Source organism: Lactuca virosa, chromosome 8 (assembly GCF_052849685.1).
Source record: "Lactuca virosa cultivar CGN04683 chromosome 8, Lactuca_virosa_CGN04683_v6, whole genome shotgun sequence".
NCBI classification, from domain to species: domain Eukaryota; kingdom Viridiplantae; phylum Streptophyta; class Magnoliopsida; order Asterales; family Asteraceae; genus Lactuca; species Lactuca virosa.
Genome location: NC_136433.1, coordinates 239,704,724 through 239,717,121, shown reverse-complemented (window position 1 = coordinate 239,717,121; position 12,398 = coordinate 239,704,724). Strand labels below are relative to the sequence as shown.

Sequence of the window (12,398 nt, the reverse complement as noted above, 5' to 3'; positions counted from 1 at the left end):
TACATATAAACTATAATAGGTATAGTTTAGGGAACACTAATACTATTTTACTAAGTCAAGAATATCATACTCAAACGATTATTTAAAGTATAATTATTGTACACTACTAGTGCAATGTAATTCATACATTTTCAAGCACAAAAGAACATTAGTATTCTCTTCGTGTCTAGTTATACAGAGTTGTGAGGTACTACTTGGTCGTATCCATCAGGGTACAGGCTTCTAAGTCTTACAATTTATAACCAGAGTCTCATGGAGGGAGAGCGTGAGTTTGTGTATAGATCTATACGGGATTGACAATCCCGCACCTTGCTGTTAGCTACAGAGAGACCGGCAGGTCTACGGGTGATAAATGTCATAACTTTTTCGACGCCTACAGAACGTTGTGTTTTACCGGTCCAATCAAGTATGGTTATATAAAACTCACAATAGTATCAACTAAGGCGTTTAGATTACGGGATTTCATAACTTCAAGTAGTTTTACTAAACAATAGAACTACACCACACAACTTTTCTAGTAACATGAACATACAGTTAGAAAGGGCCTATAATGCTAACTCTATGATTCCTTGGTTTACACATCAAGGTTATATATTAACAGGATCCGATAGGCAATTGAATGTGTGCTTTCCGCTTCATTTCCTGTTCCTCGTTTGGTTGTGGGCTTAGAGCACATTCACATAGTCTACTATCTATTCGATCTTGGTTAAATATATATAATCCGTATAAACTAAGTAATCATAGGGGGAAACAGGTATGGATCAGGTCATAACATACAAGTACAACATACTATTTTATAGTACAAAAACAAACTTTTCAGATGGAACGTTTAACTAAGTACATACATATACAATGGATTTCATACAAATACAACGGTTTTACATTACTTTCTAAGTACAATGTAGATGTCACTCAAAAAGGACCAATAATGTACAATGTAGATGTCACTCAAAAAGGACCAATAATGTTAACTCTGTAATTACCTATTGTATACGCCAGGGTTACATACAATGTAGATTCGACAAACAGTGGAATGTGTGGATTCCGCCTCATTTCCTGTTCCTTGTTTGGTTGTGGGCTTAGGGCAGAACCACATAATCGACTGTCTGTTCGATCTATATTGTATATAACTTGTATCTACTAGGTGATTGTAGAAGGAACTTAAAGGTCACATTTTTCTTACGTTAGATTTACATCAGAAAATATTGGATTTTCTGGAGGAACATACTAAGGTTTTCAAGGAACAAAGAACATGCTTTCTAAAAAAAATACTTATGAACTCACCAACTTAAATGTTGATACACTTTCAAAATCACTTGTATTCTCAGGAAACTAGTAGACAGGTACAAGCACATGGATCGAGAAGATGGAGCATAGTAGCTTCATGTCTTTGTTTTGCTATTTACTTTTGGAGTCAATCATATGTGATTTGAATACAATGTAAACACTTAATATTAATGCAATGGATGTTGTTGCTTGTTTTACTATTCTACATTTGCTGTGATACTGAGCATGACGTCATCCGCCCCCGGACGTTTCCGCCGTTCCGGTTTGGGGGTGTGATAGATTGGTATCAGAGCATTGTTTATAGTGAACCGAGTATATCAACCCATAAAAGATATACAACTATAAATACAATGGGATAAAAACACTCTGACCAAGAATTATACTTTTAAAATACAAGTATACATACATACATATATACATAATAGAACAAGTATCACAAGAAGAACAAAACAAAAGTATTTAAATGTTGGACACTACGGTCAAATCTGGATAGTTATGTAATCATATCTGGGATAAATATAACCTGATCAACTATATTTATTTGAGATATAACTAACATGTGGTTGGGAGTGATGTAGTGTTGTAACAGACTTAAAACTTACCTAACCTTATGTATAAAGGATCTCTAGAGAAAAATGTAAAGTTAAAATAGTATAAGGGTATTTTATGATACTATAAGATAACAACAAGTTTAAAACTTACCAAGTTTATACCATTAAAATACGAGAAAATTGCAAATTTAGCAAAATACACTAATTACTTTGTGTAAAATAGCCAAAAAATTCTCAAATTACAAAATTAGCCCTTAAAATCGCAGATGGATTAAGTTCATTGTGATTTCGCATTTCCATGTGCGAACGTACAAGTGCCTAAAGCACATATGTGCTTTAGGCACTTGTACGTTCGCAGATGGAACAATCCATCTGTGATTTTGTACATTTCATCTGCGATTTTGTTGCTATTTTGTATAAAAACGTTTTTATTATTATTATTTTTTCATTTTTCACTATCTTTTTTAGAGAAACTCTCTCTCTTTCCACCTCCCGCCAGTTACAACGCAAACAAAATATTCATTCATTTTTTTAGAGAAATTTTAAACAGATTTTCCAAAGAAATAACAACAAAAATGATACTTTTTTGAAAAAGTTTATATATAATAAGGTTGTTTCATAGTCAAACCCTATCAATTTCGTAGTCAAAATAATAAAAAAAACAAAAAAAAATCACAAAATCGCAGGTGAATAGAGAGGAAATCGCAGATGGACATAGTCCATCTGCGATTTTATGCTGGAAAAGGGGGTATATATACAGGGAAAAAAACTACCTAAGAACGTACAAGTGGCTAAAGCACGTCTGTGCTTTAGCCACTTGTACGTTCGCAGATGGCATGACGAAATCACAGATGGATTATACCCATCTGCGATTTTAGTGGCTAAAAATGCAAATTTGGTTTTTTTGGCTATTTTCCACAAAGTAATTAGTGTATTTGGCTAAATTTGTAATTTTCTCTTAAAATACTATAGGAGTATTTAGGTACTATAAATAACTTATGTGAAAATGATTTTCTTTTGCATGCACCAGACCCTTTTCTCTTTACAAAGTTCTTTTCTCTTTTTCAAAATTCTTTTATAAAAATGATTTTCTTTTGAAAAATTTTATACCATGTCCTTAGTTTGAGTTCAGACACACCCGAGAATGTGCCCAAATCCCTCAAACGAAGGCTCTGATACCAACTTATAACATCCCAAAAATACGGTCCAAAAATTTCATTAATTGTTTATATTGCTTTTGAAGCATAGATATTTGTTTGTCTTTCACTTATACATTTGCCAATTCGATTTCATCTATTAATATCAAGATTAAATTACATATTTATTTATTTTCTTGACTTATAGTTTTTTCAAGTATTTTATCTTAAGAAAGCTAGTGGTAATTTTCTTTCTTTTGGATAAAAAATGGCATTTGCGTAACTAATGTCTTTTTCTTAATTGTTAAACATGATTAACAACCTTTTTAATTATTTTTTATTTATTTTATTTTTTTGCTAACAACCGACTTGATCTATGTTTAGTTATTGCCTATAATAAAAGAAATTGAATTTTGGATATCCGATTTAGGTATCCGAATCCGTATCTGAAAATTCGTATATTCGAATTTCGGATATCCAAAAATTCGGATACGGATTCGGATACCTAAATCCACTATCCGAAGTTTTTCGTATATCCGAATTTTCGGATATCCGGTTTTGAACACCCCTAGTTATATCGACGATATCTTATGTATAACCATATTCATCATCGATCGTTTCTAGTTATATATTTGTTGAAAAACATAAGAAAAGAGATTGTTGGTGATTTTATCACCAAATATATTTTAGTGTAATAGACTTAACAAGTGTTTCAAGAATAATGTTTTAGTTATAATACAAGTTAGGGGGTGCGGGAGAGCACACTTGTATTTACTAAACATTATTAATACTAAGAACAGTACAATGACTAAATTGTCATTCTTGAAAGATGGAAACTGTTTTTCATTTATCCGTTGTTTGGATAAGTTAGGGAAAACGACATATATATTTTGAAACACAGAGAAAACAAAGAACGCTTCTTCTTCATCTTCATCTTATCAAAATTGATTCTGATTTTGTGCCTAAAATCAGAATTGTTGCTTCAGGAATTATCCCAGTTTGGATTTCGTGATACCTAAGGCATATAGGGTCGAAATATCAAACAAGGAAAGTGTTTACATGATTCCTGTTTGTGATCCAGATTTCCCATAACCCTATTTTGAAATTCCCCAACAATCTTGTTTGATATTACCATTTTCTGAAAAGATGGCTGACAATTCACTGAAAGACATGAATACTTCGTTTGGCAAATTGGAGAAATTTCAGGGCCAAGATTTCAGACGTTGGAAAAAGAAGATGCACTTCTGGTTGACCACTTTGAAAGTTGTATATGTTCTTTCTACTCCAAAACCAGAAGAGGTTGAAGATGCAAGTTTGGAACAGATCAGAAGGAGAAGCAAATGGGAGAATGACAACTACATCTGCCTTGGTCACATTCTGAATGGTATGTGTGATTCCCTCTTTGATACTCATCAAAATATTGAAACAGCAAGTGAATTATGGAACACACTTGAAGCAAAATATATTGCAGAAGATGCTTCAAGTAAAAAGTTCATTGTTTCTGATTTCAACAATTATAAAATGGTTTATTCTCGATCTGTAATGGAACAATATAATGAAATCCTACGAATTTATGGTCAATTCAAACAACACAACATGTCCATGGACGAATCCTTTGCTGTTTCAAGTGTGATTGATAAACTTCCACCCTCATGGAAAGATTTCAAACACCATCTGAAACATAGAAAGGAAGAGATAAGTTTGATTCAACTTGGGAGTCATTTGAAAATCGAAGAAGGACTTCGTGAGCAAGAGAATGACAAAGGAACTGGAAAGGGTAAATCTGAATTTGGACAGCCCCAAGTTCATATGGTTGAATGTGATAAAGAAGACAATTCTAATCACAAGGGCAAGGGTAAAAAACGTAAGTATGAGGGTAACAACAGAAAGTACAACAAAAACACAAGGATTCCAAGGAACTTGTGTGTTGGAGATGCAATTCGGAAAGGGCATATGAAGCGAGACTGTCGGGTGAAACTTGGAAATAAAGGTGCTAGTGGTAGTGGGAAAGATGGTGCTGGTGGTGGCAGTGGGTCTCATGACCAATCTGCAACCAAAGGTCAAGTTACTATTGATCTTGTAAGTTCAGTACCTAATGTTATTCTACTAACTCCTGAAGTTTCTTTTGTATAGGAGGCTGATACAGATTCATGGTGGCTTGATACCTGTTCTACACATCACGTGTGTAATGATGAACGATGGTTCACGAAGTTGAACATAGTAAATAAAGGTTCTGTCTTACGCATGGCGGATGAAGGATCAAAGCCAATTTTAGGAACTGGTGTTGTTAGTATTACGTTTACTTCTGAAAAAACAATTAGTTTGTTTGATGTATTGTATGTTCCAAAGGTTCGAAAGAACCCTGTGTCTAGTGGTTTGTTGAATTGTATGGGTTATAAACAAGTTATCGAGTCGAACAAGTATGTGTTGTCTAAATGTGGAATATTTGTAGGATTTGGTTATTATTGTGATCGTGTTTTAAGTTAAATGTTATAAGTTGTTTTGCATCACATGTCAAATCTACTTTTATGACTTCTGCACTTACTCTTGATAATTCTATATTATGGCATAATAGATTAGGACATGTTCATATTAAAAGAATGGTTGAAATGTCAAAATCCGGATTGTTTCCAACTTTTGACATTAATTCTGAAAAATGCAAAACTTGTATGTTAACTAAAATCACGGAACAACCGTTTCCAACCATTAAAAGAAAATAAGAAGTGTTGGAATTGATTCATAGTGATCTATGTGATTTCCATGCTACACCTTCCTTGGGAAATAAAGAGTACATTGGTACTTTTATTGATGATTCAAGTCGGTTTTGTTATGTGTATTTGTTACATTCCAAAAATGAAGCTTTGGAAAAGTTTAAAATATACAAAACCGAAGTCGAATTACAATTGGGTATTTCGATAAAATGTCTTAGGACGGATAGGGGAGGAGAGTACATGGATTCTGAATACTTTCAATCGGTTGGAATCATTCATGAAACCACAGCTCCTTACAATCCACAACAAAATGGTGTTGTTGAACGGAAAAATCGAGTTTTAAAGGAAATGGTAAATTCAATGCTTTCTTTTTTGGGTTTAAGTGAAGGCTTTTGGGGTGAAGCTATGCTCACAGCTAATTATGTGCTAAATCGGGTTCCTAATAAACAGAACAAAGTTACTCCTTATGAGCTTTGGCACAAGAAAGCACCAAATTTAAATTATTTTTGAATTTGGGGATGTCGAGCAGTTGTGAAATTACCCGAACCTAAAAAGAAAAATTTGGGTGAAAGAGGAATTGACTGTATATTTATTGGATATGCAGAACATTCCCAAGCTTATAGGTTTTATGTTATAGAACCTAATGAGGCATATTCCGTTCATACCATTATAGAGTCGCGAGATGCGATTTTTGATGAGCTGAGGTATTCTTCAATCAAAGACCAAAGAATCCGATTCCAAGCACAAGTGAGGTGCCTAAATCAGATGGTAAGGAAGTTGTTTCAATTCCAGAAACACAGCAACTTCGTAAAAGCAAACTAGGTCGAGTCGCGAAAGATTTTGGTGAGGACTTTCAATTATTTTTGGTTGAAGGTTCGAGGGATAAAGTGAAGAATCAATACTCATATTCCTCTCATCTTGAGACTGATCCAAAGACTTTTAAGGAAGCTATGGAGTCTCGAGATGTTGCATTTTGGAAAGAAGCGGTTGATGAAGAAATGTCATCCATTATGGAGAACAATATTTGGGTGTTATCTGATTTACCTCATGGTTCTAAACCTTTGGGATGTAAATGGATTTTCAAGAAGAAAATGAAGGTAGATGGAACCATTGATAAATTCAAGGCTCGTCTGGTCATACAAGGTTTTAGATAAAAGGCCGATATCGATTATTTTGATACGTATGCACCAGTAGCACGGATTTCTACCATTAGATTGTTACTTGCTTTGGCAGATATTCACAATCTAGTCATTCATCAAATGGATGTTAAAACAGCTTTTTTGAATGGTGATCTTGACGAGGAAGTGTAGATATTTGTTTATATTGCTTTTGAAGCATAGATATTTGTTTGTCTTTCACTTATACATTTGCCAATTCGATTTCATCTATTAATATCAAGATTAAATTACATATTTATTTATTTTCTTGACTTATAGTTTTTTCAAGTATTTTATCTTAAGAAAGCTAGTGGTAATTTTCTTTCTTTTGGATAAAAAATGGCATTTGCGTAACTAATGTCTTTTTCTTAATTGTTAAACATGATTAACAACCTTTTTAATTATTTTTTTATTTATTTTATTTTTTTGCTAACAACCGACTTGATCTATGTTTAGTTATTGCCTATAATAAAAGAAATTGAATTTTGGATATCCGATTTAGGTATCCGAATCCGTATCTGAAAATTCGTATATTCGAATTTCGGATATCCAAAAATTCGGATACGGATTCGGATACCTAAATCCACTATCTGAAGTTTTTCGTATATCCGAATTTTCGGATATCCGGTTTTGAACACCCTAGTTATATCGACGATATCTTATGTATAACCATATTCATCATCGATCGTTTCTAGTTATATATTTGTTGAAAAACAGAAGAAAAGAGATAACGACATACAAGCATTGATTCACGAATTCGATGGTCTTTTGTTACAAAAGGAGAAAAAGTGATTTCTAGTTATATTGGGCCTCCTCATGATTTTAAGTCATTAACTCAAAAAGAAATTCTTAGTAACAAATATTATAGACAAAACGCTACAGTTAAAATATAAAAGACAAACATAAAATAATATTTTAAATCATTATATATTAGAAAAACAATAATAAATTTCTAAGAAGATTCGAAAAATCGGTAGTGGAAAATGAGGTTTTGGACATAAAAGATATCTATAAATGCCTAAATGGGGCCGCCAATTACCGGTGCCTTTGCTTTCACTCCCCTTCTTATCCTCATTTTTTTTTTCTTTTTTTTTTTTCTCTTTGAAACCAACCAGCTAAGACCCAAAGAAGAAAACCCACTTTCCTCGAAAGTTAGCTTTTAAAGCTCGAAACTTTACCTCGAATCTTGAATCTTGAATCTTGATTGTTGATGGCTGTGGAGAACGCAAAAATGGAGATTTTGAGAAGTAATGAAGGCGACGAGAGCAATGATTTGGTAGCAGAAATGATTGAAATTATTGAAACAGTGGGATCTTACATGGGGTTTCGAAGAACACAGAGAAAAGAGTGTTTAAAGCTCGTAAGAAGATTGAAGCTTTTGATCCCACTTTTTGAAGAAATCAAAGAGATGAATCAATCAATTCCCACAAGGGCATTTCAGTCTTTCGTCACTTTGAAAAAGGCACTTCTTTCTGCAAAGAAATTGCTAAAGCATTGCAATTTCGGAAGCAAGATCTTTCTGGTCATTCTTCTCGCTAATTAACAGCTTTATTTCAAGATCTCAGAAGGGTATTTATGTCAAAACGCTAATTTTTTTTTTTTTTTTTGTCTTTTTTTTTTTTTTGTAAACTTTTCAGGCATTGGAGAGTGATGCAATGCTGAGTAGATTTCTTAATGTGTATGATAAATTAAATGAAGCTTTAGATGGATTGAAGTATCAAGAACTTGGGATCTCTGAAGAAGTTCAAGAACAAGTAAATTCTTTACCTCTATAATCTTTATTTTAGATAAATTCGTGATGAACAACTGCAAATTGATGATAAATTAGATGAAATTGCTGAATATATTCGTATAAAAAGAGCAAATGTTAAAATATGAAGAAATTTAATGAAATTGCTTGGAATAAAAAAAAGTAAATAACGTGTAACATGACTTGTAACATGCATTTAGTATAACTTTATTTGATTATTAAGAAAATTATTCGTATCAAAACGAAGCACTTCATGTTCATTTTGCACATGCAAGTATGCAACAATTCCCTGGCGATTCAAAGATTTGAGATTTGACTTTTAAAGGTCAAACATGCTATTTTTCAACTTCAGAATTTTTTTGGATTTTTAAGTAGTAGACCAAATTCATAGCATATACATAGTTTGTTTGCTATTTTTCAACTTTGGTAAAGGGTGCATTATTATCAAATAAAATATTTTCTGATTAAAAGTCAAAAATATTAGTTTTCAAACTCAATTGATACGAATTTTTTCAACTCGTAAAGCTTGTTACATAGTTAAACATAATGTCACATTCTTTCTAAATTCGAAAAGAATTTATGCAAATTTTTGAAGTTGAATATTAGTCCAATTCATAGACTATGACTTTCCCCTTGAATCTTGATCTCGTCTATGTAAAAGACGAAAATGCCCTCCCCAATCCCCAATCCCCATCCTCCTCCTCATCATCATCATCAAAATATTCGTAAATAGCTATTGAGTTTTTGATTTTGATGTTCATAGATCGAGCTACTTCGAAAGCAACTTCAAGGAGCAAAAAGGAGAACCGATACATTAGACATAGAACTAGCCATGGACATGATGGTAATTTTCTCAAAAAACGATGAGAGAAATGCGGATATTGCAATATTAGAAAGACTAGCAAAAAGACTAGATTTATATTCAATTGGCGACTTGGAAATCGAAACAGTTGCAGTGAAAAAGCTTGTGAAGGAACGAGGTCCCACAAAGCATGTAGAAAGCACCGAACAAATTGTCGATCTTTTGAAAAAATTCAAAAAAGTTGCAGGTTTTGATGACATTAATGGTGGAAATAAAGCTTTTGATGATTCTTCATCATTAAGATGCTTTGACAGGTGTCGAACTATGCTTATCCCACATGAATTTCTTTGCCCGATATCTCTCGAGATCATGACAGATCCTGTTATCATTGCAACTGGACAGGTAATTAACTACATAACTTCATAAATATTAAAATTAGTTTTATCTTTTTAGATTCTGAATTCTATTTTCTCCAAAAATTTGTAGACATATGAAAGAGAAAGCATCCAAAAATGGTTGAACACTCATAGAACATGTCCAAAAACCGGTGAAATATTGACTCACTTAGCACTCGCTCCCAATTTTGCACTTCGCAACCTCATTCTTCAATGGTGTGAAAAGAACAACTTTGAGTTACCAAAAAAGGAAAGTTTCTCAATTTCAGAAAACCAAAACGCATTCATGGACGAGCTTTCTTCACTGATTCAAAATCTATCATCGAGTCAACTCGCTACACAAACTCAAGCTGTTGAAAAGATCCGAATGCTCTCAAAAGAAAACCCAGAAAACCGAATCTTGATTGCGAATTCGGGAGCAATCCCGCCTTTGGTCAAACTTTTATACTCCCGAAATCATAAAGTCAAAGAACATTCAGTCACTTCGTTGTTGAATCTATCACTTGATGAATCAAATAAAAGATTAATAGCACGTGAAGGTGCGATTCCTGCTGTGATTGAAGTTCTTCAAAATGGAACAGATGAAGCGAGAGAAAATTCCGCTGCAACTTTATTTAGTCTTTCGATGTTGAATGAAAACAAGGTGATGATTGGTTCTTTAAAAGGGATTCCACCTTTGGTCAAACTTTTACAAAACGGGTCAATTCGAGGGAAAAAAGATGCTGCAACTGCGTTGTTTAACCTTTCATTGAATCAATCGAACAAGACTAGAGCTATAAAAGCTGGAATTATCGAACCATTGGTGAGAATTTTGAATGAGAAGTCTTTAGGAATGGTTGATGAAGCTTTGTCGATTCTTTCACTTCTTGCTAAACAGCCCGAAGGGGTGACCGGGCTCGGGCAGCTGCCCGTGATCAAGACTCTTGTAGGGTTTGTGAAAGATGGGACACCGAAGAACAAGGAGTGTGCAACTGCTGTTCTTCTTGAACTTGGGATGAATAAATCGTGTTTGATATTGGCTGCACTTCAGTATGATGTTTATGATGATTTGGTGGAGTTGAGTAAATCGGGAACGAGTAGAGCTCAAAGGAAAGCTAATGCACTTTTGCAACAAATAAGCAAATGTGAGCATATTATGTGAGTTTGTTTTTTTTTTTTTTTTTTTTGGAGCAAATGTGAGCATGTGTGTAAACATATAAAGGAATGTTTATCATAATGTATTAATGTTCAATCATTTATTTATATAATGGTACAAAATTTCATAACAATGAAATAAAATTGAAATTTGGTTGCTATTTAATGAAATTGTTTTACATATTTTGTCTTCAACTAGAGATTATATAGTTTTAATTTCATGAAAATAACAATAATCATCTTAAAACATACATGCAAACATCCCTTAATATTTAGATCCATCAAATGATTCATAGGACATTGTTTTTTTATATTAAGACTTATTATTAATAGATCCATCAAATGATAAGTATGGCTCCATTTCTTTTTATACAAACCAAGTGTCTTCAATATCCAGATCTAGAAGATAAGTTGGTGCTTCAACCTTATTAATTGATGCCATGTCCGATTCATCAACATCCTGATTGTGTCCTTCTGTTTTTCCTACAAGATCATATTTTCACAAAGAAACAAACCATCAATCATATTTTATGGATGTTTTTGGGCTTAATGCATAAATAACGATTTAATAGAGAAAGTTAAGGAGACAGTTTTCTCCTTAAATCCTAATTTTTATAAATTTCCCATCATTTAGTTGTTCTTTCCATTTCCAAGTGCGTTGTTATTTTTTCAAATAAATTTAAGAAAAAAAATCTATCCAACCAATTAATTGGAAAAACAAAAAACATGGTCTAAGTCATGTATGAATGTAATTTTTTTAATGCCAAACGTATATGTTACCTATAACGTTGTCTTCAATGTCCATTTTCGGTTTCTTAATGTTTTCAATGTTTTGGTTGCTTGTTAGTATCATTTTATTGACAATGTTTGCCATGTTGATGACTTTTTCCTTAGACTCATGTACTAAACTTTTCATTTTTTCTTCGTAGTTTGAGAGACAATTGATCTTGTTCTCTTGCTCTTGTTCTATAGTTTTCAATTGGTCCTTGAACATTTTTACTTGTAGTAAAGAAAACTTTATAGTTGAGCAAGTCAATAGTGGATTTTTCTCTCTTCTCTTAATATTCACTAACAAATCGTATCTTCCTCCTTGAAACCATTCATTCGCATATTCATGACGTTCCCAACTAATCTTGCTAAAACCCTTCGAGACAAACCAAAATAATAGTTAGAAACTGATCCATTATATGTACAAGAAATATTATCAAAATGGAAATAAAGTTACAAATAAATGCACTTAAGATTTCCCCCTTTCAAAAAGTCACTAATTCGTCAAAGATTTTATACTCTCTTATAATTTATGACATCAAAATAACTTTTCAACTTCAAGAACTGAAACGGATATGGCTAGGAATATGTTGGTTTTTATGAAGACATTGTTATGCAATTTATATTTAAACATGGATAAATTATATTTAAAAATCAAAGTGTATCAATTTCTCATTTGACACTTACATATATGTTGAGTTGTGTGT

General features: G+C 32.8%; 1 protein-coding gene across 1 annotated transcript; it reads left to right on the top strand.

Moving 5' to 3' along the window:
- Window positions 1-7,891: 7,891 nt before the first annotated feature.
- On the top strand, window positions 7,892-11,084 carry PUB15 (Plant U-Box 15). Its single transcript, XM_079067092.1, has 4 exons — window positions 7,892-8,364; window positions 8,480-8,596; window positions 9,356-9,796; window positions 9,881-11,084. Exons 1-4 carry the CDS (start codon window positions 8,053-8,055, stop codon window positions 10,928-10,930), a joined length of 1,920 nt encoding a protein of 639 aa, XP_078923218.1. The 5' UTR covers window positions 7,892-8,052; the 3' UTR covers window positions 10,931-11,084.
- The last annotated feature ends 1,314 nt before the right edge of the window (window positions 11,085-12,398 follow it).

What these genes read in the sequence shown, in the direction of transcription:
- PUB15 (XM_079067092.1), top strand. Translation starts at nt 8,053, where the DNA reads ATGGCTGTGGAGAACGCAAAAATGGAGATTTTGAGAAGTAATGAAGGC. An exon ending in TCGGAAGCAAGATCTTTCTG is followed by an intron (nt 8,365 to 8,479) that starts GTCATTCTTCTC and finishes TAAACTTTTCAG; the next exon opens with GCATTGGAGAGTGATGCAAT. An exon ending in TTATCATTGCAACTGGACAG is followed by an intron (nt 9,797 to 9,880) that starts GTAATTAACTAC and finishes AAAAATTTGTAG; the next exon opens with ACATATGAAAGAGAAAGCAT.